We start from the raw sequence: 27,218 nt of genomic DNA, 5'->3' as shown, positions 1-27,218 counted from the left end.
TTGCCTCCCAGTTTTGATCAGGGCATCAATTCTCAGAGATATGCTCTGAATTTACGGTTTCAAACTGAAGATATATACATCAGTCTTCTTCAAAAATCTCAAAAATATGCAAGATTTATCCGACTTGTCTGTTGTATTTGCCCACGTTGTACATGTTTATCTGCTAATGAAGATAGATAGATGGCCACAGATGTATTAGAAAACTGCAGAAGCAGCTGTAGCTGCACGGCACTTGCACTCCTGGATACTCTACTTAACTGAGATTTATGGCGGCAAGCATTTGTATTGGGCGAAATTGGGCGCCTAACGTGATGTGGCATTACAACATTGTTCATGCCTAATTAAATCTGTATTGAGAAAAACAAAGGTTAGGATGCCCATGGTATAATGACCAAGCTCTGCAAAAGGTCAACGTTGACTTGGTTTCTTTTCTTTGCCTTCACTCATAGAGAACTTGTTCTTGTGCAACCTATATATAAAAATGACCATGGAGTGTGTTCATTTTGTCACTCTAATCCCCTAACAAATATAATAGAGTGTACCACTTTACTACCATTACTGTCATATGATAATTGAACAACTAACACAAGGAATGCTACAAAAGCAAAGCTGTGGGAAACAAGTCAGCGGCTTGAAATGTGGAGGCTGTTACAACTATCAAGATTTCAATTACAATTTAGTTGTTTTAGTATCCTATAACTCAGAGAAAAAAACCAAGAAACACATGAGATCTACCATAGTTTATCTTGTCGAAAGTTACCTCCATTCTCATCCATCCATCCAGACAACGCGATCTGATTTCGGGTCAATTTAACGGACTGCACGAAAAACACTATTTGCTCCACACATCTCAAACAGGATCAGAGATTCAGCATCAGCTCGTGGCAAAAACGCTGAGATTTTGAGGGTGGCAGCTAGCAGATGGTCCCCTCATTTCACCCCTGTTTGGTGATGAGCAGATCTTGCAAATGGGGGCACTACACTACTGCTGCTGCTGCTCCTATCTGTCTCTTCCTCCCTGAATTTCTCACTCTCTCATCTCTTTCCTCTTTTGCCCATTCTAGCATTTCCAATTCACAAATTAGTTGCATCCTACTTAGTTGTTCACCTTTCTGGGATTTGATTAGGTTATCTTGAGTAGAATCCTCCTTTCCCTTTTTGTGGGCCAACTGTGACTTTTGCACCTCTCCATTGGTTGCTTAGTTTAATTATGCAGACAGATTGTGTGCATGATGAGAATCGATAGGGTTTGATGGTTAAGGATGATCATTGTCAATGCAATGGATTTTATTCTTCAGATATTTATTTTGGAGATGTATCAAATGGAGTATGATGCTGCAGTGGTGGCAGTTGGCAGAGGGCTTCTTCCTGATGGCATCCTGGCTTTGTACACTTGTCTGAAACTCTGAACATAAGCAGAACACATGGAGTAGCAGGCCAGCAGAGGTGCACGGCCAAGTGCTCCGTTTTCTTCAGTGTCTCTTCGCCAGATGGAGCCTGCATATGCAGCGAGTTAACGATGGAAATAAGAAACTCGAGGAACACGGAATGCTACTTTTGAAAGGTTGCAAGCCTTCCGTGGACGATGAATGTGTTGCCATTCCACGTCTCCGGTATCCCCTTAGGCCTTTTTCGGTTATTCCCCAAGATAAGAGAGGGATTGGGGAGGATTGAGGGAGAATAATTTCATACCACAATAGGTGTGGAATAAATCTCTTCCCAATCCCCTTGAATTCTCCTGTGGTAAGATTAACCGAACAAGGCCTTAGTAGTTTACAATCCACTCTGCCGCTACAAATACGTGGCTAGATTTTGGTACCTTATACCAGTATAAGGGTGATACTGTAGCAAAATTTAGATTTAACTATATATTTATATTATATATTTATATAAGTATATTTAATATTTTATTTAAAACTTCGGTAAAATATATTTGCCAATCCATCTATTTTAATATGATATATTACACATAAATTTATCGCAATGTTATATATTTTAGTTTTAATTTTACCGCTATAAAATTTCTATTATATATACTACCGGGTAGTATAAGAAAATTAGATTTGTTGGATCCAAATTAACGGGCATGACTCACCATCATTGAATGGTACCTTAAAAAATTCTAGATTTTTGTTGGACAGTTTCATGTAAAATTTCATCGAGATTAATTTGTTTACCTTTTTGTAAGCTAATCTCTACTGCTACTGTAAGTTACTGTACCACAGGACTATAAACGAGGAACAGATCAGAGCAGAAGTGCAGAACAGTTGCCCCCGGCTGCGAGCCATGGCCGCAGAACTCGCCGACTCTCTCGATCGCCGGCCGGCCGGTGACCGGCGCCGTGCAAACCTCCTGCAGTTCTTGGCTGTCCCCCCGGCGCATGCAAGAAAACAAAGGCCTCACTTCCTTTTAGGAGTTGCAATGCAATGCACTGCATGCTATGCTAGCCTGCCTCTACCTGCTGCTTGCTGCTGCTCGTAGTACATGCTAACCTGCTTTTGCTTTCCATGGAGAGCTTGCCTGTACTTTGAAACCAAACATGTGTAGTTGTACTGCCATCTTTGCCGTGTTGCATTATATTTAGATGTTTGCTTCAGTCTACCAAAGGGACAAATCGTTTCTAATCGTTGGTATCTAATGGTGAAAAACAATTTGGTACCTTGAAGTACCGATACTTCGAGATATTTTTTGTTGGACTGGAGCAAATCTCTTATATTTATCACCTTTTGTAAAATTTGTTTTGGAGTGTCTAGTAGCAGCAGTGTACGTAGTGCAGCTCCCCTGGGCTCTCGTGTTCTTGGCCGTTGGATCGGTGCATGGATCACTGACTCTCTAAGCCGTTGATGTTGGTGTCAATGTATCTTCACCTCGAGTCACCGAAGACTGCATTTGAATTTAACTGATCGGAGTCGAATCTCGTACGAACCATTGGTTAAAAATTAAGGATAGGGCTCAAGTTGCAATTCTATAAAGAGCACCTTTTTCAGGCTTCTCTTGAGGCATGCAAACTGCTAAAAAACGTACTAGTCTACATTAGCTTACCTATGGTTGCAATTAACAGAACAAACTGCAGCTCAAGGTAGCTAGACACACATGAGCAAACTAAAACTGTCATCTAGTTGCTGCCTGATGTACTGAACAATGAACCAAAAGCGCAAAGCAGCCAAACATGGAACAGAGCAAGAGGTGTAGAAATACTGAACAGGAGAGGAACCTGACGATCTTTTGTGTATTCTATTGACTCTCGTGGATATATTTATATCGTATATTGGAAATACAAACTTAGAGTACAAGATAAATATTTTATCATCTCTCTAGGATTTTTTCTTTATCTCTAGAGTTTTTATTAAACTCTGTTAGCTCTAACCGTAAGTCCGACCATCTGAGAGCTGCTGCTACACTGCCGGCCGGTCAAAGGACTGCAAGACCGGGCACTTGTGCCATTGGCATCAGCCAGTTAATCAACTAATCAAGTTGTCCTTTGGTGACAAATATTCCCTGCTGCAATAGACCAACCAGCATCTGAGTAGGGCAAGTAGATTATAACAGCAGGCGCAGTGGATTGATTATAAACAGCACGATGAGAGGAAGGAAGCAGCCAAGGGCAGCGGTTCAGAGATCGATTAATAGATTGGTTGCCAACCCTATTGGCCACATGGTGGATGCAAGTAATTAGTAGTAAATGTAGCACTGTGCTTGCGTCGTGCAGTTAAAACTTGCAGGGTTAAACACTTAAACAAGAGGTTAATAGGTAGCTAAGACAGCAGCTAGGTGAGGAGTAAACATGTCTGTATGTGCAGATAGATAGACAGATAGATGCAGAGGATTATTGGAGATTCCGGCCGGCCTGCATGCTGCTGATGAAATCTCCTGCTCCCTGAGCTAGCTTGATCCCGTCGGGGTTCGCGCCGACGCCACGCCATGGCCATTGGCCGCGCGTAATGGCGCATGCGGCAGCGCGAATCACTGCGCGATCCGCGGTTGGCGATCGAGCGGGGGTTGGGTTTGTCGTTAACGGTGGCTGCTGCGAGACGCGTGCATGTGCGCGGCAGCGGTGGCGGCGTCGGCGTCGGCGACGACGACGACGATGTGGCGGGGCGACGGACGTGCGCGCCGCTCCGCTCCGCTCGTCGACCGCGCGCGAGGCCCGGACGTGTCATCTACGTGCGGTGACGGCCGATCTCGTTGTCGGCTCATGCCCCTGGGAGATCAGCTTTTCTATTTTCATAGCAGTAGAAGATCTATGCAATTTTGGACCGTTAGATTAGCTTTTCTACTTTCTTTATTCAGTATTAATTTTTTTAACTGGTCAATGAAATAAGGAACGAAAATGCCCCTGAGAGGCAGAGGAAAAATAGGGAAGACCGTCGGACCTAGCGTTGGGAGGCCACCGGACCGAGCGCCGTCGGCGTTCGGGCTGGGCATTCACGAGTCTGCCCAAGGACTACGGGCGATGGGCCGGGGTGGCTGGTCGCCACATGTGCGGTCGCCGGATTTGGTGCCACCAGCAGTAGGCGCCTGGCCGGTCTGTAGATCGCTGGGGGTGAGCCCTCCCGGTCGTGAGATGGGTGTCGGACTTATGGAACTCTTCGACCGGGAGGTGGCTGCCGGCAACGCACTGTCACCGCCGGCCATGGACGCACGAGCCAAGCGCTTGAGAAAGGAGAGGTAGACGCGAGACCTGAACGCCTTCGACAAAGGGTGTGTCCATTCTATGTTATTTCGTCTAGTCATCTCTTATTTCATTGACCGGTTAAAAAATATTCAATACTAAATAAAGAAAATAGAAAAGATCATTTTAAAAGGATAGCACCAGATACAAAGTTATTTTAGAGAAGCTCACGGTTTTGTGTCTATTTTAGTAAAACCATCCGGTTTAGTGACCAAATGGTAAATTCCTCCGAATAGATATGTGCAGGGCAAGGCAATCTGATATACAACCTCTAGGCCGTGGCACGCGTGGACAAACTTAGAAAAGGAAAACGGGTGAATACCTGCGCACCGCATGCCCGTGCGCCCGTGCGAATGTAATTTTCTATATAATTGTTTGATATAAAAACTTTATACACATATTTTTTAAGCGTATAATGTTTAAACATACACCTTTTTATGATGATAATTTTTCTACTGTATATTATAGGTCAGGCAAAAATTAGATCTCGTGACCTCGGTCGCGCCACATGTGGACAATTGCTGCACTGTTTCATGTTTTTTTAAAAAACTTATACGCTAATTACATATGCTTACTATACTATATCCATATCGTACCGACCTTCGTTTCAAAATACAAGCAAATCTAAAATTTAAATTTTATATCAAAATATAAATATAAGCATTTTGTACTGATTGTGATTCACATTATTTCTATCATTTCAATTATTGAGAGTCAATCATCTGTTTAGAAAGAGAATCCAATCAATTCAAAATTTAAAAATTAACCACCGAAATGACTGAAAGGGAATATTTTCATTATCCTTAGTCTATACTAAATGCCCTGATAATAATTATATTATAGAACGATGTAGCAGTTGTATTCGTGTTATATTTGTGTAAAAATCTGTCGGGTGATGGATAGGAGGCGGTCCCAACACGTTGAGCTTTGCCGTTGTGCGTGCAACAAGTGGGCCTTGACATTTGATGACCGGGCCGTGACGAAACGCGGCCCAAGCCAAGTAAGGCCAGTCCTATTTGGGCCGAGGGGCCCTAGCCCTGCGATCCACAGCTGCAGATGTTCACGGGCCTCGCGCGTGATTGGGCCGAAAAGCATATTGGGCCGAACACTGCGTGGGCCGTCTTGTCCGGCCCACGAACGAAACCATGGCCTCCTCAATCCTCATGAGCGCACACGAAGCTGTCCTTCCGTGCCTTTCTTCTTCCTCCGTCGTCGTCTCGATCAGCTGCGGCGGCTGCCTTCTCCCTCTCCCCGTCGATCTCGTCTCTCGCCGAAGCGAGACCTCGCCACGCCTCGGCTCGGCTCCCCGCGAGGTACTCCCGTCTCCTCCTCTTCCGCGCTGGTGACCCGGCGTAGACCGGAGATCCATCCGGATTTGGATTGGTTTGCTTTTCGGGGGGTTTTTCCCACTCCCTTGCAGTTGAACTGTAGCTTGATTAGATCCAAACCTACCTGTTTCTACAATTAGGCGGGTAGATTGCGGCGGATTCGTTTGCTAGGCTATGGAGGGGTAGTGATTGCGCTTGATTTGCATTAGATTTGGGGATTCAGCTGAACCCCGATGAGGCCATGACCCACTTTAGATCCCCTTACTGCTGATGTTAGCGTAAAAGGAGAAAAAAAATATTAAGATCGATTTTGAGGTTCCCTGATGCTACGAAACCCCAGGGCACGTCCCTCAGTGTGACCAGTGCTTGCCTGTTTGTTTAGAGTTTATACGGAAGAGATCTGGTGATGCTTTGGAATTTTGTCTCTGCAGGAAGCTGTGCAATAAGTGTTTAGCTCCGGCATCGATATGATGGAGGTCCTGAGTTGGAGAACGGTGTGCCTCTTGGTTCTCTGCACTCTGACATTGTTATACCCAGCTTTGGCTATCCGGTTTGTGATCGATAGGGAAGAGTGTTTCTCACATAACGTGGAGTATGAGGGGGATACGGTTCATGTATCGTTCGTGGTGATCAAGGCTGACACCCCATGGCATTATAGCGAGGACGGAGTGGATCTTGTGGTAAGTACCTAACTCCTTTTGCATCTGCGCAGTGGCGTAGCCAGAGGGTGGTCCGGGTGGGCCCGTGACCACCCCCAGATTTCACTAATCGATTAATCATTATAAATTGCAGTATTTCACTAATCGCTAAGCCATGTTCGAATCAAAAAGCCAAGACTTTAGACAAACCATATTTTCTGAATTTATTAGGTGACCATGACTCATTTTCCTGTAAATGCTTATAGTGTTCCTTTCCTTTGTTCATTTCTTAGCAAATACACATGTACATTTATTCCAACAGCCAGCAAATTGCAATTCTACATATTAATTAAACAAACATAATTGTTGCAATTTCTTCAGTCTTTGTGCATGTTGAAAATTATGCACTTTTTATATTGTCATCATTTGAAGAAGTAATATTTATAGTCGACGGATACCTATTTATTTAGTACATTTTGGTTAGAACTATATATGCAACTATAGGAAAAGTAAGTCAGACACCCTTTGTTTTGCTCTAGCTCCGTGGCTGACTAAGGATGCGGGCTACCCGTCGGTCACTGCCCAACTTCTGGAGTCCCCTGTTTTGTATGTGATACCAACTTGTGTGGTAGGACTACCTAACGAAAAATTCCTGGCTACGCCACTGCATCTGTGTGTACGCTAAACTAATAGGCATTGTGTAATTAAGTCTACTTGGTACTTACATGAGAACTTCTTGATCTCTGTCCTGTTTAATGCAACAATTAGTTGAAAGCATGGCGTTTGGAGCTTTAAAACAAAATTTTAATAATACTAGTAAAGAAAATCTCCTAACATACTATATTACAGACTTAGGATGTCATTATTTTGCGGAAATTAAGCATAAGCGAATGGCTTATTAGCAATCAAAAAATAATTTGTAGGTAAAACTTTTATATATATATTTTTAGTGGTCTAAAAACAATGGCCGGAATATAAACTACTATGAAAATACCCCAAATCAACTCTAAATTTACGCTTTAAAATTCTAATTTTGGCTTATAACCATGAACATAGGCGAAAAAAATGAGGGGCTTAGGCTGTGTTCAGCTCCAAAGGTTGGGAACTAATTTCCCGTGCACGCAAAACGGAGTGACTTCTTACACATCATTAATTAAGTATTAGCTAAAAACTTGAAAAATGGATCGATAGGGAAGAGGAAGCATTGGGAATAACCTTAGAGCAAGTTTTATAATAGAGGTGGATGTCACCTCTAATTTTGTTCATGTAAGCAATTCATTAATTAAGAGGTGAAACATACAACACATCACATTTACACTACCTTAAGTACACTAATTTCAACCATTGATTAGGCAATTTACGTTCTATTTCTCCTTTTCTCTTGGAGATTGTGTAAATGTTATCCATTGCATGAGGGTGGCTCATTCCCTCTCTCCTCTCTTCTCTTCACCTCACAATTTAATCTACATGACATCTTGGGGTTTGTATTAAGAGGTCCATAGTACTTGCTCTTAGAGTGCAGTTGCTTCCACACGGATAAGACAGTACTTCCAGTCAATATTAATCTACATGACATCTTGAGTGAATTAAAGCATGTTGCTAGCAATCTATTGTTATTTTACGCACTACTTATAAATTATGATGTTATGTATAACATGGCTCCATCCTGACAAATCACAGGTTAAGGATCCTAATGGTGCTCAAGTCCGTGATTCTCGTGATAAGACTAGCGATAAGTTTGAGTTTATAGTTCAGAAGAGAGGCGTCCATCGTTTCTGCTTCACCAACAAATCCCCATACCATGAAACTATAGATTTTGATGTGCATGTTGGCCATTTTTCGTACTACGATCAGCATGCCAAAGACGGTAAGAATTTCTGAAGTTTCTCTACTTTCGCTAAACCATAAGCTACCATCTCTGACTTGTTGTTTCTGTAATGGATGCAGAACATTTTGCACCTTTGTTTGAACAAATAGCAAAGTTGGATGAAGCCCTTTACAACATTCAGTTCGAGCAGCACTGGCTAGAGGCCCAAACTGACCGACAAGCTATATGTAAGTCTTTTCTGTTACACATGGCATGATAAATACTATTTTAAAAAATTTAACTGTTGTTCCTGTCGTTTTTACTATTTTAATTTGATTCTCATCAATAGCCATGCCATACGTTCTGTTTTTAGCTAAAATTACTAGCAGTTACCAACTATAGCTTGTCAAGCTCTATAAGTTGTTGTGTAGATATTTATGTGCTCATTTAATGACCTAAAAAAAGGATGCAATGTTTCTTGCCCCTTCACCTAGTGACATAAGACCAGTTATTGGCACCATACTCGCTGGGAAGCCTGAGAACAAGCAATCATATTTTTTTTTGGGAGTGCTTGCCTTTGGCCGTTACTTGCCGTATCCTTTTTGATAGGAGGTATCTACAACTACAAATGTATGAGCTCAGCGTTGCTACCTAAGAAGCCATTCCTTCTTTATATTTTCTTGGCTGTACTGCTGCCTATATTTGTCAAGTTCGATATAATCTAATCTTATCTTTCCTTGGATCATGCAGTGAACGAAAACATGAGCAGGAGGGCTGTCCACAAGGCTCTGTTGGAGTCGGCAGCTCTGATTGCAGCTAGCGTCATTCAAGTCTATCTATTGCGCCGCCTGTTTGAGCGCAAGTTGGGGACATCGAGGGTCTAATACTCCAAAAGTAGCATCACCTCCTAATTTACACTCGTCATCCCAACTAAAGCTGTAATTCTGAACTGTATGGCTGCTAGATCTGCTGTTACATGGTGTGGATTCCTGTCACACAGACCTTTAATTATATTATGATTCCATAGATGTTTCCTTGAAACTATACTGCCAACTCCACTATACTCCCTTCCATCAGCTTCATGCTACAGCTTACTTTGCACAGCTGCAGCGGTCCCATGAATGTTCTGCTCGATTGGAATAGTTTCTTTTACAGCTGAGAATTGTCATTGGCAGTGACAGATATCTGACCTTGTACAACAGCACAAGTGAGGCTGGTCTATTTAAGCATTGCCAGCTAGACCAGACGCTGTTTGACGTCACGCAAAATATCAGCTGAGAGCCACATGCATTTGGAGCCTCCAACCACCCCAGCCTGAAATCAGTTACTGATCGATTCTTCTGGCCCAACACGTATCTATGGTCTCTGGGTGTACTTGGCATTGGCAGCAGCAGCGAAACAACTCACTCACACTAACGAAAACATCAGTGACACAGAAGTTCTGGATGAATTCATTCTGAGAGCAACCCTGCCCTGCATTTTGTACCGGTTGAATGCATTTTCTGTGTGTGTGAGCATACAGAATTACAGACAGGTGCAAGCCACAATAAATTTGTGAAAGCAACAGTTGAACCAACCAGAAAGGAGTTAATTTGGTACTGGTAGGCACACATGGAGTACTGCAATGCAGAAGAGTATGCCCACCCAGCAAGCAGCACATGGACTGATCAAACATGGCGGCATACCATTATCATCCCGGCCTCCATCCACAGATCCACTTGCGGAACTTCGTTTTGACTGCCTCGCTCTAAAAATTGACCTATTATCTATACTCGGATATTGCTATATGAGAGGTGCCTAAGATCCTACTTCAGAAATATTTTTAGCTATAGTTCAACTATTTTTATCGTATTTGTACCATCTCGTTCCAAACTCAGATATACGCAGCAGACTAATAAAGTATAGTAAAGTAAGCGAGTGACACCATTTTTTATTTTGATCTACCACCATGCCTGTTCATATTATAGCCAACTTAATAGTCTGTCTCATTTTATTTTCACATAATATGTTAAAATTCGTACTACGGCTGGCTATAAATATACAATACGTTTATATTCTCCTCTTTTCCACCTAAACACAAATTTAATATCAATTCTTATAATTCGGTTACATCATCCTACGATATTGGCTCTCATCGATCGTCGTTCTGGCTGCTCATCAATGGAGAGATACCTTATATACAGCTCAAAAGGCAGCTTAGCGAAGCGAGGAGGACGACGATGAAATTGATTAACTGAGAGTGAACCAAATCCCTGATATTCTTGGAGAAGAGGACGACTCCGTGAACAGGAGTTTAATCTTCTCTGAACTCCCAACCGTCCTGGGCGTCACCTGCGTGTGTCCTTGCTGTTTTTAGGGGCTGTTTGTTTGGAGGGACTAATCCTCCACTTTAGCCTTTTTAGTTTCTAAAATATCAAACAGGAGGGATTAAAAGAGACTAAAACTATCTAGGTCTCTAAATCGATTGTGAAGGAATTAAAAGGAACTAAAGACCTATAATACACCTAATCTACTACTCTAGATCTATGTGTGTATGCTGTGTACTATTGAGTATGTCATTTAATAAGGTTTTAGTTCTTTTTAGTCCCTCCAAACAAATAGGATAGGACTAAAAGGGACTTATGTTTTAGTCCTATAACTAAATTTTAGTCCTATGACTTATATAGAAACAAACAGCACCTTAGGCTCTATACTTATGCAAATTCGATTGTTATTAACCCATGTTAGACACATCTCTCTGGTCTCCGGTCATCGTCGGATCTACCAATAAGACGTACAGGCAAAAAGGAAAAGTCTTTCATTGATTCACAAAACTGAGTGAAAAAAATAATCCCCCAAGTGTGATAATTCTTTACGACTTATGTATATAATATTTATCTACTTTTTCCGAATTAAATACGTTAAAAGCCATTAATAATCAAAATCTAAAAAATTTTATTACATCTCTACCACTTAAAAAAAAAAGACTCGTCGGTTGGTTCCACCCTAAGCCACGCGAAAACGATCTCTTCGAAAAAAAAACAGAAAAGAAAATTAAAAGTTTTTTAAAAAAATTCATTTTTTTCTCTCTATGAAACTAAGTAGTTTATCATCTATCATATGGACGTAATGTAAGCCACGAGTGCTGATTAAAAAGATATTACCTCCGTTTTATAATATAAGACGTTTGATTTTTTTCAATGTTTAATCATTCGTCTTATTTAAAAATTTAGTAAAATATAAAAAATGACAAGTTGTGTTTAAAATTCTTTTAATAATTAAGTAAGTCACAAGCAAAATAAATAATATTTTTATAATTCTTTAAATAAGATAAATAGTTAAACATTAAAAAAGATTAAACATTTTACGTTAGCACACGGACGGAACGGAGAGAGTATCACGAACGCGAAGAGCATATACTAGGGAGGAAATGGGGAGTGATCGAATTAACCGCTGGCCGGTCTGTCCGTCTTAAATGCAACATCTAACTCTCACCACCCCGCTTCAATGCCGTCTCGTCTCGCCTATAAACCCAACGCCGCCCGCCACCGCCTCCACCCCACCCCACCCCGCCGCGCCGCGCACAGCCACAGCCCACAGCTAGCTCGAGCAACCCGGCGAACGCGCGTCGTCGTCTCTACTCTACGGTGTGTATGATGGCGGCGAGGTGGTGCGTGCTCGCGGCCGCGGTGGTGGCGTGGTGCGCGGCGGCGACCGGCGCCGCGGCGGCTCCGGCGGCGGCGCCGGACGCGCTGCAGACCAAGTGCCAGCAGGACTTCACGAAGCTGACCAACTGCATGGACTACGCGACCGGGCACGAGGACGCGCCGTCGTCGACGTGCTGCGGCGACACGTCGGAGACGCAGCGGCAGCGGCCGGAGTGCCTCTGCTACATCGTCCAGCAGGTGCACAGCGGCCGGAACGAGGTGCAGTCGCTCGGTCTCCGCTTCGACCGCCTCCTCGCCATGCCCGCCGCCTGCAAGCTCCCCAACGCCAACGTCTCCCTCTGCATCAGTGAGCTACCCTCCTCTCTCTCTCTCTCACTCACTCACTCTACTGCTTTTGCATGCGACTCTTCAGTCTTGGAGGAGCAAGATGCATGCTTCCTCTCTATAATTAATTATCTTATTATGAAATCTACTTTTATACTCAATTAGTTTGTACTATGTTCTCAGCTTATGTTTTGTGTTTATTTATCGAGTGAATCGACGGAACCTTCACAGCACAGGTTCTAGTAAGAAATTTTACGGTATTTTTACTTGAAATGGTTCAATTTCTCTAGTTTTCTTGTGAAAAATCCTCCAAACCGAAAAGGAGATTAGTTCATGGTTTTCCCACTTGCTTTTACATGGTGGAATAATTATTTTTTTTAAACATGAATAATTACAATTCAGAACTCAAGATCCAGCCACACAACAGTCAACACAAGCACTTGTTGCAAAAGGAAAAAGAAAAAAAAAACTGATGTGCCAAGCAGGCCGTGTTGGGCCGTGCTGCTTCTGCTCTTGTCTGCATGATTCAGTTCATAATTAATCTACTTTTTCTCCTAATTTTCCAGCGTTCTAAATCTCTGGCTAAGGGGTTTAGCGGCTGGACTTAAAACAGCTAACAGCAAAGCTAAATGAGGCTATAGCAGCTAAATTATACATAGGCTCAAAATAGTTGTACCATACCTTAAACACAGCTATAGCGACAACTATATCCGGAGATTTAAAACCTTTGCAATTTCCCCTCCTGTTAGACTGAAATCAGGTTGCGATGCATCTATTTCATGACTAATCTGCTCTAGATTACCAGGTTCTTACTAAAGTTTGACAATGTTTCATATCGTCCTGCAAATTCTAATGTAATTTGCTGATGTCTTCACCTGTGCTAGACCTGCTGCACCTGACACCAAGCTCACCGGACTACGCTCTCTTCGCCAACGCCTCCAAGGGTGAGTCTTTCTGCCCCCAAATCCTCTCTTTTTGCAAATGAAAAAAATGTGAATAAAACTTTTATATACACGTTTTTAGCAAGCGAAGGGTGAAAAATAAACTATGATTGAAAAAAAATCTCTAAATCAACTTTAAATTTAAGTTGAAAATTCAAATTTTAGTATATAAATATAAGCAGAATTGAAAAGATAGGGTGAAAACTCTGTCCAACACTCCACTCTGTCAATGGCAATTGGTGTCACCACGGTGATTGAGTCTTTCTCTCTCTCTCTCTTTTCTCGTGCAGTTACGCCGTCGACCAGCACCACCACCCCGGCTGCGGCCGCCACCGCCGGTGGGTTCAAGGTTCAGGCCGGGCTCAGCTACGGCGTCGCGGCGGCGGTGGCTTCTGCCGTCTTCTCCTCCATCTTCTGATCAGTCACTTCAACTAGCTATAGCGGCACCACCATTTTCTTCTTCCTCTCTTCTCCTCAAACGAATCACGCACGAATGCTCTGCTTGCTTTGTTGTCATGTGGAACACGCAGATTCCTTCTGATGATCTGATCCACTACTTGTTTTGTACCCTGATAAATAGATTGAGACTTGTTCTTTTTTCTTCTCTCTTGTATTGCGTGATGCCTAGCTACGACATTCAGAACACTGATACGCTGCTTGTTGGGTTTCAGACATTTTTCTGAATAATGTACCATTTTCTGATTACTGAACACTGATACCGGTAATGTCAATGTGCACTTGTCCTAAAAAAATAAAAGTTTCAGATAAGATTTACTGTTGCTCAATGGTTAACATGAAGAGTGAATTCAGAAAATTATCGATGAAGCTTCCGATCTCGTTTTCTGTAAAGTCATCCCCTTTTGTTGGGGGCTCAAAACAAGATTTTTCCAGCATGAGTCACCTGCAAGCTTTTGCATCATGACACTGGGAAATGTAAAGCAAGATGAAAGAAGGCATCAGCTCCTCTTTGTGTGGGGTTCTGCAGTATGCAAGTTTCTTCAGACGAGAAGAGCTCTCATTTGGAGCCTAATGTCTAGCCTCTCGATTGCTTTCACAAGCATCTATGCTTCTTCTTTGATTGATCCTTCTGTCCCCATTTGCTCATGTCTCTGTCCAGGGCTGGCTGGTACTAATAAGTAATGACTCATATGCTGATGAGCTAGCTGTGGTTGATGACTGCATTGCACTGCAACTACTAATCAGGTTGTCCAAGTGACAATCAGAGATGCTCGCCGTTTGTTTGTATACTCATTATTCTCATCAGTTCTTTCTGGTCGTGCCCACCAGAGTTTGGAATGTTTTCGTTGTAACAGCTCAATGAGTGGTGACTCAGACGTGTACTGCCTCTAATTAAACGTTAATGGATGAATATCACTGTTAACTTTAACAGTCAAACTCTGACAGAAAAAACCATATACAACTTCATTAGAAAGTACTCCAGTACATTTGCTATAATCCAACTACATCTAGTTCTTTTTTAAGAAAAAAACTAGGGAATTGTCTTGCTCGATTTTACATGGAGCTAGATAAATAAAGTAAAATTAGATTTTGATATACAACTTTCAAATGCTATTTCTAGATTCTACTTCTAAATTTCTGAACAAGGGAATTAAAAGTGAAAATGAATTTCATATACAACCGATATCTACTACAACTTTCCAAATATTTAAACCTAAATAACATATTGATCAATTTTCTAGTGAAACTAGTGTATGGATTTAACCATAATTTTAAAAAAAATCAAAAATTTTGTACCTTTCATTTTAGTATAAGTTAATTTTTTTCACATGAAAATTTATAGAGTAGGTAGCACATAAGTATGAGAGATGAGTAATATAGTCATTTTAGAAATATTTAACGGTTAACTAATGGTCAACTAACGGAAACTCAAGGGCATGTAAGATGAAATTTATGGGTATAGAAGAGATTAAGCAAATTTTCAAGTGTACTTAAGGAATTTTCTCCTATTATATAGCCTAGACTTACCAGGATCCAACGGTTTAAACTTTTCTCTTGCTCTGACTAATATTGGAATTTCCGATCTCTAGAGCGGCGTTGGTGGTGTCTTTTCGAGCTACCTTTTATAATACTATTGTAAAAGATTGAAAAAAAGTTTCTTAGCCAAATTGAACCTTAGTGGCATGCCATGTATTGGTACGAGTAATCCCACTTGAACATAGAGCCGAGTGAGATGATGATATATAGTACAAGATTTGAGAAATCAAGCCGGGAAATCGTGCGTGCGACGCGCAAAGATGTTGAACTGGGACGGACGGGAAGCAACCCCATCATCCATGTCGTGCCGCGCATGAGTTTAATCAGCCTAGCATTTAGGCATTTAGGCAGGATCATCTCTGGTCAACTCCTGATGCTTTGTGCCAGCAACGAACAAGAAAAAAAACACCCAGATATTGATCTTTTTTAAGACAATGAACAGTACATCTTATCTGTTTATTTGTAGGCCCTGCCAATGTGGCATTAACTGTCAGGACACATAAGAAAATTGATCATCGAGGTGATGCTGAAATGATTCAGAGCCTGGTTTCTGAACCAGTTGGAAACCCACCACCCATGTGCATCCCAACTCCATAACCTAGAATTCCTCTTGTTTGTTTCCCTTTTTGTTTTTGCTAATCTGCCATTACCTAAGAACACATAGTTTAGCTAGGATCAGATCGATTGACTTTCTGGTGAAGCCCACATGGAAGGAACAATCATAGTGTTGATAATCTTTGCCTGCCAAGAACGAACAAACCAGAACAAATCAAAGCAAACGGCTCGAATGATGAAATCAAGCGAATGGCGTGTCAGCCGATCTCATTTCCAACTCCAATTTGATTGGCAATGTAATGTTATCTATGTATCCTCCAGAGGAATCTCTCAACAACCCTTAAATGCTGAGAAACGTCTAGGGTTCTTCCGGCTAGCTCCACAAGGTGGTGGGCTAGCCGGTCTGGATTCGAAGCCTCACTTCTACTTATTTAATTGATATTAGGTTATTCTCTAATATCTAAGTTTTACAAAGCTTCTGTCTGTGATCTTCCATGTATCAATGTCATGATCATGGTTCATGCTTCACACGAAAACCTTTGTGTTAATTGTTTGAAAAAAGGGTTTGTATTTCAGGCTTAATTATCATGCGTCTTCAATCAGTTGGATTAAGGGATGCAGGCATTGTAGGTCAGACAAATGACTTTGATTTGAATGGGTACAAGCCAGATGATTTAAAAGCTTAGTATGATTGACCTATCTATCTGGCGCCCGTTGGGCCGGCAATCCCGGGAACGAAAGCCTAAAACTCGGGTCAATCTTGGGTCCCAATGCAACCTGGATAGACGAGTACTCCCGAACAAATAAGAGGTTTTTTGGTTTTGAGAATTATTTGTTATCCAACTATTAACCTTTATACTTCTTCAGTTTTATATCATAAGATATTTAGATGTACTTAGATTTATGTATTGATCGATATATATTGTTTGTATATATGTCATCCGTATGAATCTACACAGTACTATTTTGTTTTATATGATTATCATCTTTTTACTACCTTATTCCTCCATATCTATCATTTTGTATGCAAGAGCATGTTCTTTTACCACAGTTTTTTTTTAAAAAAAAAGAATGACATGATCCTCTATAGTATGATAAGATGCAGTACCAGGGTTTTTTTAATGTTATAGACTAATAGGAGCACATGAATTATATTAGCGCTACTTCTAAAAGTGATTAGATTAGCACTACTCCTGAAAGTGATTATGGTTAACAAAGCACTTGGTCGATGGCTGTCTCAACTCTCAAGTTCTAGATTCGGGAATTTAAAATTAACACAAGAAAACACGCACTGTTAACGGTACCAAAAAGCACACTCTGTTAACGGTGTTTCAAGGAATTTCAAATTTAATTAAGAGGCTTTCAAATTTCAAATATAGTTATGTAGCAATGAAAACGGTCGAAAAATGTTTAAACCATTTTCGCTGTCATCTTTTCCCCTCAGAAATGAAAGTAGCAGAGCCAAATCATCAAAACATAGACTTGAAAAACATGTTACAAAGGCCAACAAATCACAAGCATGTTTATGGTATAAATTAACATTATATATGCAATTATTAGTGCTGATCATAAGTAACTTAAATACGTCATAACGAATATTATATCATTGACAATAAAAACAGTATGGTCATGCGCAGAGCTACTTGTACTGAGAGGGGTTCGTATGAATCCGGTTTTAAAAACTTTTTAGCTAAAATTTATCTATTTTCACGGTATATGCATCTCATCAATCTAAATTCAGGCATCCTCAATAGTCTAAACTTGGTTTAAAGGACTAAAAAATAAATAAGTGGCATCCCTCTCTATTTCTTCTAGCTCTGACCAAGGTATGGTTAAGTTTTTTTTTATTCAGTTGTGCTGTTGATAGTATGTAATTTCTTCATAATTTCTGGACAAAAAAGGTCACACACACCACCTATCATTTCCTAACAATATACTCCCCCAGTTTGAGAATTCTAATTTTATTAAATTACTTTTTATGACTTACCTACACATCTTGTTCTAGTGTTTTCAAATTAAATATTCTAAGTTATTAATAGTTAAAGTTTTTAAAAGTTCAACCATGCCCTTGACCGAAATGGCAAAAATTATGGAACTCAAGGAAGTAAGTGCTTGTTTAGTTTACGAAATTTTTTGGGTTGGGTGTCACATCGCATGTTTGATCGAATATCGAAAGACTATTTGAGTGACTAATTAAAAAAACTAATTATATAGGGTGTTAGGAAACCACGAGATGAATTTTTAAGCCTAATTAATCTGTTATTAGAACATGTGAAATTCTGTAACAGTTATGATTAATTAGACTCTAAAGGTTCGTATTGTAAATTCTTTTCAAACTGTGCAATTAGTTATTTTTTAAACTATATTTAATGCTCTATACATATGTCAAAGATTCGATGTAAGGGTGAATATGAAAATTTTTGAAACTAAACCGGGCCTAAATTGAAACAAAACGTAAACGATGACAAGCAAGGTTGAAAAATTCCGTACCGTTTTCATTTCCTACTTGTTATTCTTTACGTATCCTTTTCCTTTTGGGTGCATTGGAAGGCATCACCTTTTCTGCCCTGCCTTCCCCCCTCAGCCCTACTCCCCTTTACACACAGGATAGGCAAATACCACCTTTGCATTAGCAACCACTAATCCACACTAAACTAATTGCTTATTACTCTCACACCACCACTGTCATCAGTATTACATATAGCCTTCTGCACCATCCCCTTGTGCTGTCCCTCCCTTGCCCCCTTCCCTCGAGCTACTCATTCGGCCATGGAGAGACGGAGAAGAAGCATCTGCACCGTCGTCGCGGCGGCGGTGGCGGTGGCAGCCATGGTCGCCGTAATGCCGGCCGGCGTGGCGGCGGACTTGTCGCCGGACTACTACAAGGCGTCGTGCCCGAGGCTGGAGTCGATCGTGCGGTACGAGGTGTCGAGGAAGATCAACGAGACGGTCGTCACCATCCCGGCCGTCCTCCGGCTCTTCTTCCACGACTGCGTCGTCACGGTGAGCACCTCATCCTGCATCGGAGACTGCCTGCCATCCATGGCTTCCATGCTATTCTGGTACTCGCTAGCTTGCATCAGCTTCCAGTGATCTGCCTGCCTCGTCGACCTCCTCTGGTTCTTGCTCGAGCCGCCTTCACATCTGAAAAATGTTAGCAACATTTTGAGTTAATTAGCTGGATTTCTGAACCAGTTCTAACTACTTCCCAGTAGCTTCTTATTATCAAATCAGTTCTCATGGCCGGTTCTTCATTGGCTCAACTTGCTGGAGCTTTGGAATCATTTTACCTGCCGTCCTCTCTTAATCCAGAAGCCACACTCAGCTCCATTTCCAACGGTGCAAAGCCTGCAAATTGCTGCTGCCGCTGCTTTCCAGTGGCAGCTTTGGAGCCCTGTGGGCCGTAGACCACCGTACTCACCTCCATCTTCCCCCATTGGCCAATTCTCTCTGAAATTAGTTTCTTTTCTGAGGTGTTCAGATGCCTGCAATTAGACGAGAAAAAAAAAAGAGAGAGCAGCTTGATGTTGTTTGGGTCGGTCGAGCTGGGCTAATAGAAAGAGGGAAGAGAACAACTCGATTGCCTCGCGTCGCGTGGGTCGTCGGTTGCGGCAGCGATGCATGTGACGACGCGACTTTTCATCAGTGATGCGCATTATCAAATTGCGGCCGTGTCGGATCCATCCATCCATCTCATTGTCCTCTCCCCCTTTGCTCTTCGGCGCTCCAGGATCTTCAGAACCAGCAATCAATTAATTCATCTGGAAAGATAACAAGGAGAAAAGAGGCATATTAGTATTAAGCATTATTCTCAGCCTTTTTCCTAGCTTATGCACCGGTAAATTTTTAATAGACTTTTAATTTTATAGTAGTTAATTTTATCATTTAGATTATTGAATTGCACAAGTCTATGGTCTCAGCTTTTTGCTCGGTTATCATACGAATATCTTCAAGTTTTAGAACATCAACTAGTCCCAGGGCTTCTTTGTTTACAAGGTAGAGGTACAAATCAGCATTTTTGTTGGAGTATTAATTAGTTGAATGCTCTCTAAAAAATTGTTACTCCTACTAGTTTCAGTGCAGATAAGAATAAAGATCAAAGAGATGTCAGGCTCTGTCACGCGCCTAATGATGTTTAGTGGCGTCCTGGCAATCATGCAGCTGGCATCTCGTCTTTTCCCTTTTGATGTTTCGAAGAACATTTTTCTTTTTGGTTTTGACCACACATAGGAATATGTTGCAGCTAGCGCGTGAATGCACGTAGAGCACCAGCTGTATTGGCCCCACCACCCAGTAGCCCAATTTAAATTTCCAACTTGTAAAATACCCCCGACTGAATAAAATCGTTTTAAAAAGCTCTTTTTTTGAAGGATTTTCCCCGACTGAATAAATTCTGTTGAGTAAAAAAGATTAATTTTCTGCCGAAAACCACAGGGCTGTGACGCGTCGGCCTTGATTTCGTCCCCACATGACGACGCCGAGAAGGACGCGCCGGACAACATGTCCCTCGCCGGCGACGGCTTCGACACCGTGAACCGCGTCAAGGCCGCCGTCGAGAGCGCGTGCCCCGGCGTCGTCTCCTGCGCCGACATCCTCGCCCTCGCCGCCAGAGACGTCGTCTCCCTCGTAAGCACAACACTGCACACCTTAAGTCGTCACTTCCAGAATCCATAAGCATTCATTCACCTTGCACTGTGCACTGACAATGGCCGTCACGGTGGTTGGTCGCCGACCAAACCAGGCGTCGGGGCCGTCGTGGCCGGTGGAGCTCGGGCGGCTGGACGGGCTGGTGTCGAGGGCGAGCGACGTCGATGGCCAGCTGCCTGGGCCGGACATGCACGTGAATAAGCTCGCCGCCGTGTTCGACAGGCACGGGCTGTCCGTGCGCGACCTGGTGGCGCTCTCCGGCGCGCACACCGTCGGCTTCGCGCACTGCACCCGCTTCGCCGGCCGGCTGTACAACCACAGCGCCGGCGAGCCGACGGACCCGTCCATGAACAAGGACTACGCGGCGCAGCTCATGGAGGCGTGCCCGCGCGACGTCGGCAAGACCATCGCCGTCAACATGGACCCCGTCAGCCCCATCGTCTTCGACAACGTCTACTACACCAACCTCGTCAATGGCCTCGGCCTCTTCACCTCCGACCAGGTGCTCTACGCCGACGCCTCCACGAGGGACACCGTCAAGGACTTCGCCGCCGACCAGGCCGCCTTCTTCGAGGCCTTCGTGAGCTCCATGGTCAAGCTGGGGAGGCTAGGGGTCAAGGCCGGCAAGGATGGAGAGGTCAGGAGAGTCTGCACTGCATTCAACCACTAGATGGAAGCAGCAGCAGCTGCAGCAGCAGCAGCGAAATGTAACTCAGATTATGTGGCTCTGATGAGTTTTGATTCTTTTGCATAAAGTTTTCCAAAAAGTTTGAGCGTCTTCTTCCTTTCTTTCTTCTTGTGTTGCATGTTGGTTTTCAATGCATTTTTGTACAGACTGAAGAGTGTAATACGTACCGTGGATACATTGAGGATACTCTCAATTGAAACGATTAACCAGATGGATAGGGATAATAAAAGGGAAATTGATTATTTTGACTTATGATTCACTATGTACAAATGCAAGGTTGCCATCTAGGCTTGAGGAGATCATGTTGCACTACAAGGAGGGCGAATGAAATGAACAGAGGCCAAGAAATTAAAAGTTTGATTGGGCGGATTTGAAAAGTTCAGAGCACCCAAGGCAAGGAAACATATACCTAAGTATTCATAGAAAATTTTGAAACTGCTGGCCTTTAGAAAAAAATGCTCACGACTGACCTGAAACTGGCGATAATGCCAATGTGACCAGTGGTAAACACAAGAAACTGCCGATAAAAGCATTGAATTTCGAATATCCAGTTTGCTCCGTCATCACCATGGAAGATAAGCCCAAGTACTACAGCAACTGAACAATCACAAGAAACGCTCACTTCATAACTGCATTGAAATCAGGATTACTACCTTATATGAATTTATTAAATTTAGTATGATTAACCAAGATTCCTGATTGCCGATTCCTTCGAGCATAGGACTACTCAGAAAGTCAAATGTAGCAGTCAGAGTCTCGAGCTCAAAACCAGCATAATAACCTGAATAGGTTCCATTCCTAGGATAACCTGAGGAATTCACTGGAAGCAGCAGATGCACTGAGCAAATTTCTGAAGAGCATATGGAAACAGTTGCAACACTAATTGCTCACAAATCTAAAATTCCCTCAAGGAAGCTGTAATTCCTTCAAGCATAGAGACTATCAGGGACTTGCATTCCTTTTAAGGTGAACGTACAATTGTTCTTCGATGGGGTCTATTACCTTCTTTCTCCTTTGAACATCTCATATTTGGTGAATTCAGTCTACCAAGTGACAAGGTATAGATGCTATTCTTATTCCCGACAAGTATATGGCCATATGGTTTATTCTCATCTCCTGGAAGCAATTGTGCAACAGTGCAGTGCAGCAACTCAAACCACTATACAGATTCTAAAATCCCATACTGAAGAAGTTACAAACAGAAATACAGCAGAAAATGAATCCATGACTATCTAAGATGATCAACAAAGTGGCTATCTACTAAGATGAAGAAAGCTATCTCTGGGTAATTATCTGATTATAGGAAAATAGCTTCCTGCATTTATTAGGTTTACCATGTGAGCTACACACTCTAGAAATGTTAGCTAGAAAGCATGATCCATGATAGCAAATGAAGGCAATATTTCAAGAGAGTGCCTCTTGATGATTATATGTACAAATGCAAGGTAACCATGTTGTATTATAAGGAAGCCGAATTGAATGAACAGGGATCATTGGCGGTTCTAAAAACTTCAGTATACCCAAGGCAAGAAAGAAGAAACAGAAGGTAAACAATAATATACCTAGGTTTATTGGAAATTTGAAAATGCTAGCCTTCAGAAAAATCTACTCATCACTGACCAGAAAAATACCTAGAATGTTCAATACCACAGGCAACTTCTGAATTTGAATAGCAATTGAACAAACAAACACTCACTTCAGAACTGAAGCTGAACAAATTGAAATCAGGATCACTAAATTTATATGAGATTACAAAGTCCTGGCTGTTGATACCTCGAAGCACATGACTATCTAGAGAGTGAAAAACCCCTCAGCCAGTCAGATGTAACAGCAGAGGTCGCTCAAAACCAGCATCTCCTGAAGAGGCTCCATGCAACCATGCCTAGGATAACTTGAAGAGGTTCACTGAAATTAGCAGCTGCAGCTTAAAACTGAAGGAGCAAATGAGAAAAATGTCTGGAGAGCCTGCCGAAACAATGGCAACACCAATTGCTTACAGTTCTAATCTTATCTGAAGAAAGTCGTGTGGCCTCTTCAAACATAGAGATTAATGGCCACTTCCTCCTTTAGACATCCCATATATTTTGTTTAGTAGTTCGAAAAGCATGTTCATAAAAACCAAGAAATAATTTGAGAATAATCTAGATAAACAAACGCAGCCATGGACATATTGGTTATACAGATCTCCTGGTAGCAATTGTTCAACAGTGCAGTGCAGCAACTGAAACCACTATATTAATTCTAATCCCATACTAAGGATACAGACTGAAACACATTCAGAGATGAATATAGGAGAATTGCGGTTAGGTTATCTGCCGAAACAAAGAAAGTTGTCTTTTACTCTTTTAGCATATATGGTACTCATCATTGCTACATTTGTATATATAGGTTTACCATGTGAGCTCGTATAGGTTTAACATGTGAGATCCACTCTAGAAACTTTAGATAAAACGCATGATCAAAAATAGCAAATGAAGACAATATTTCAATTGAGTACATATGGAAAAAATGCACACGACCTGATAAACCAGCAGTCCGTCCTTCAGGTCTTTAGCAAGATATAAGAACTGCTTTACAATGAAGACTATGAATAAACATGTAATAGCACTTCAGCTCATTACAGATGATTACAAACTAAATGCTCTTCTCACCATATGATAGATATGCTACAATAGCAATTAGAGTCACATATATGTGAAATCAATGTCAAAGAATATCCATTGTCTCCAAAAAGAAGGATATATGCTGAACTAGTTCCAGATTGTTAGTCGTCAGAACACACACTTCATCAGGAAAGCACAATATATCAAGGCGCATTTTTCATTTTCCAACTTCAGCTATGAGAAACTAATAACAGTATATACCTACAATTCATTCGTAAGCATTACAGCAATGTACATTAACTGGCACGTAACCAAGTCATCTAAGAAATTAAAATTGCTAGAGACCCTATCATTCCTAAGGGAAAAATAAAACCCCTGAGGCGCCGAAATGTATTTTCCATCTCTACTACATTGAACTTCACAAAAGTGGTACTCAGCACAAAATTTCTCTATCAACAAATTGCTGTGGTTTATAATAGTGATTTCAGAAAGAATGGATGTGAATCTGTCATAACTATATCAAAGATCTTTTGACCTACATCAACATGGTTTCATCTGCGTCCATTTATTGCACAGAAGACATGCAGGTCCAACAATCTTCTGTACTGACCTTGTTCGATCTCTTCCTCATTTGCGCCATGTAATAGCAGGAGCTCAATGATACAATCTTCCCAATCAATACCATCAGAGGGAGCTCCTCTCCGTCTCTTCTTCCCACTACCTGGATCATCCAGCATCTCTATTGGAAGCTCCCCATTCACGGCATGATCACTTCCAGCTATCCTCTTTCTTCCTCGCTTCTTCCTGGCCAGTTTTTGTGGTGGGCAGGCATCTTCCTTTCTCAGAGCAGCCTGAGAATTATTTTCACTCCTAACAGGAGCCTTTCTGATTGCATCAATTCGGCACTTAGCAGCTTCAATCCGCGCTCTCCTTTTCTCTTGCAACTTAATTCCAGCAGTAAATGATGGCGGAGGCACATCACAGCCAATGTCAATATTCACTACATCCTCCAACACCATGTCCTTGGTCCAACCATCATCTACCAAATCCATCCATGGCTCCAGCTCTAGTCCTCCTCTCCAGTGCTTCTTCCTATCAACACCTTTACCAACCTGCCCAAGTCTTTGTAGCTGAGCAAGCCTCTTTAAGACATTTTGGTAAGCGTCTGACAGGCACTCCTCCGAGATCTTCAAACCATCTGTTTCCTTCCCCTCCTGCCCGGAATTATTGGAATCCAAATCATCATCAGCCAATTGGGGAGCAACCTGAAGGTACTTAAACTCGTCGTCATCAACGGATGAGTGGGCCTGCACAATCCCCGCAATGTTGGGAGCAAAGCTCTCGATAAACTGCTCTGATGGGTCGGACTGTGACCTCATCTCCATGAGCCGAAGCAGCACAGGTGCGTTCAGGAGCAGGTTCTTCGCATTGACATCACCGCCCCACGGAAGCAGCTCCTGCGCGACGCGCACCAGCGCATCGACGAGCTCCTTGTACCGGCGGAGGCTGGTGTGCAGCCTCGCCGAGATGTCCCGCGCAATGTCTTCCACGGTGACGGAGGTGACCCCGTTCACCTCGGCGGCGAAGGTCACCAGGGCGGCGATGAGGGGGAGAGGGTACCGCCCAGTGGTGAGCGACCACTTGGAGGCGCAACGGAGGAGGAACCGGGCTTGGGAGAGAATCACCTCCGTCATCTCACTGGCGGCGGCGGAGTAGAGCGAGGACGAGGAGCGAACGGCGCGCTCCAGCGCGGCAGCGTAGTCGAAGGACGGGAGCGGAGGGAGGGATAGGTGGGAGGCGATGCGGGAGACGAGGTTAGCCAGCGAGGCCGCTGGGCAGTAGGCGGTCTCGGCGGCCTCGGCGAGGGAGAGCGGGAGGCGGTGGGACCTCGCGACGAGGAAGGCGCAGGCGGAGGCGAGTGCCGGGAGGAAGGCGGAGCCCTGGGTGGCGAGGCCGCCGTCCGTGGCGGACTTGGCCATGGCGAGTGCCTCCTCCGCTTGGGTAGGCGACAGGCCGAGGCTGGTGGCGATGGAGGTGATGGTGACGGCGGCGGCGGAGAGCTTCTGCTCCCGGTACTGCGACTGCCCCTGCCCCTGGTGGTAGACGTAGGAGGAGGCGCGGAGGTCGTACGCGCCGTCGTCTCCGCAGGTGGCCTGGTGGACGAACTCCGCCGCGCCGGAGTCGTGGATGCAGCCGCAGGAGTCGCAGACGAGCACGCCGGAGTCCGGGTCCGCCACCACCTCCCCCTCGCCGCACAACCGGCACCTCGACTCCATCGCGCGGCGGCGGCGGAGAGGCCGGTGGGGCGGCGAGGCTTGCGGCGGAAGAAACGAAACGAAGTTGGATTGGGGATTCGATTCGAGGCGGCAGCGTCCCGTTGCGATTTTTATTTCTGCCAAGTTTCCAACCAGTTTACGATTGCCAATGCGGAATTTCGGAGGATTTGAAACAATTCCCCGTATTCTCTGACGAAAGGAGAAAGGGAAGGAACGAAAAATCTTCTGGATGCTTCTGCAGATGCGGCGCGTTCAGATTCAAGCGATGCAATTTCCTTTTTTGTGTTTTCAGCAAAGGCGTAAAGTTGCTGCTTTAGGTGCGTTTGGTTGGGGTCAAGATGGAACGAGAGATTATCATATTTTTAGGGATATGGTGATCCAGTTTTATGTTTGGTTAGATGGATGGGATAATCCAAATTTTTGTTTAGTTGGATGGATGAGGATGAATAGGATTGACATATTGAATTACTAATAAATAATAATATAAATTAATCATCATAGATTTTATCGTAATTAATATAAATTATCAATTAAATATATCTATCATCATTAATTAACACTAATTTAAACTTGGTAATTACTAATTAATGTCAAAATAAGCTAATTATCACTAAACAATCACTAATGATCATGGTTCACGAAGGTGGATGAGCTAATTCGGCCAATTTGGCCAGATACACCCATCCAGAATATTCTCTTTCTAGGCCACCATATCCAGTTTCGCCCACGAACCAAACGTATCAAAAACCTGGACGGCCATCTCCTATTCAGGCATATCTCACCAACCAAACACACCCTTACTCTGTCGTAAAATACCTCCCATCTTTATTTACTTGTCACTATTTTAATTTTGACCATTAATAACAATTAACGATCAGTTGATAATTACCGGAAGTTGTACTGATGTATATTCATATGCCATACACTACAAATGTAACATGTTTTTTGATATATACAATATTTTTAAGAAAGACGAATGGTTAAAGCTTCTAGATAAATCGTATCTGGTGTCAATTATTTGAAACCTGAGTAAGAAAGTAGCAAGTTTGATTAATGTTAGATAAATTTGTGGATTTTGTGTTCCTATCTAGTTACTA

General features: G+C 42.7%; 4 protein-coding genes across 5 annotated transcripts; 3 read left to right on the top strand and 1 right to left on the bottom strand.

Moving 5' to 3' along the window:
- The first annotated feature begins 5,879 nt into the window (after positions 1-5,879).
- LOC102702031 (transmembrane emp24 domain-containing protein p24beta2-like) lies at positions 5,880-9,587 on the top strand. The gene is made up of 5 exons (XM_006659563.2): positions 5,880-5,985; positions 6,432-6,680; positions 8,319-8,505; positions 8,586-8,693; positions 9,196-9,587. Exons 2-5 carry the CDS (start codon positions 6,468-6,470, stop codon positions 9,327-9,329), a joined length of 642 nt encoding a protein of 213 aa, XP_006659626.1. The 5' UTR covers positions 5,880-5,985; positions 6,432-6,467; the 3' UTR covers positions 9,330-9,587.
- A 2,380-nt stretch (positions 9,588-11,967) lies between these two features.
- LOC102711827 (non-specific lipid transfer protein GPI-anchored 1) lies at positions 11,968-14,138 on the top strand. 2 transcript variants are annotated; one of them, XM_040526569.1, is made up of 4 exons: positions 11,969-12,128; positions 12,165-12,438; positions 13,301-13,360; positions 13,648-14,135. In XM_040526569.1, the coding sequence occupies exons 1-4, from the start codon at positions 12,078-12,080 to the stop codon at positions 13,773-13,775; spliced, it is 513 nt and encodes a 170-aa protein (XP_040382503.1). In that variant the 5' UTR covers positions 11,969-12,077; the 3' UTR covers positions 13,776-14,135. The 2 variants fall into 2 exon arrangements, with proteins under 2 accessions (XP_006660326.2, XP_040382503.1); XM_006660263.3 differs by having other exon boundaries at positions 11,968-12,438; positions 13,648-14,138.
- A 4,424-nt stretch (positions 14,139-18,562) lies between these two features.
- Positions 18,563-21,493, top strand: LOC102701748 (peroxidase 16-like). Its single transcript, XM_006659562.3, has 3 exons — positions 18,563-18,910; positions 20,342-20,533; positions 20,649-21,493. The coding sequence occupies exons 1-3, from the start codon at positions 18,677-18,679 to the stop codon at positions 21,222-21,224; spliced, it is 1,002 nt and encodes a 333-aa protein (XP_006659625.1). The 5' UTR covers positions 18,563-18,676; the 3' UTR covers positions 21,225-21,493.
- Positions 21,494-24,004: 2,511 nt separating this feature from the next.
- On the bottom strand, positions 24,005-26,241 carry LOC102711557 (plant-specific TFIIB-related protein PTF2). The gene has a single exon (XM_015840352.2). The coding sequence runs from the start codon at positions 26,119-26,121 to the stop codon at positions 24,397-24,399; it is 1,725 nt and encodes a 574-aa protein (XP_015695838.1). The 5' UTR covers positions 26,122-26,241; the 3' UTR covers positions 24,005-24,396.
- Positions 26,242-27,218: the final 977 nt, after the last annotated feature.

The sequence above is a fragment of the Oryza brachyantha genome, chromosome 8, assembly GCF_000231095.2.
Source record: "Oryza brachyantha chromosome 8, ObraRS2, whole genome shotgun sequence".
Taxonomy (NCBI): Eukaryota; Viridiplantae; Streptophyta; class Magnoliopsida; order Poales; family Poaceae; genus Oryza; species Oryza brachyantha.
The sequence above is the reverse complement of the archived record's forward strand: the minus strand, read 5'-3'. Positions and strand labels throughout refer to the sequence as shown.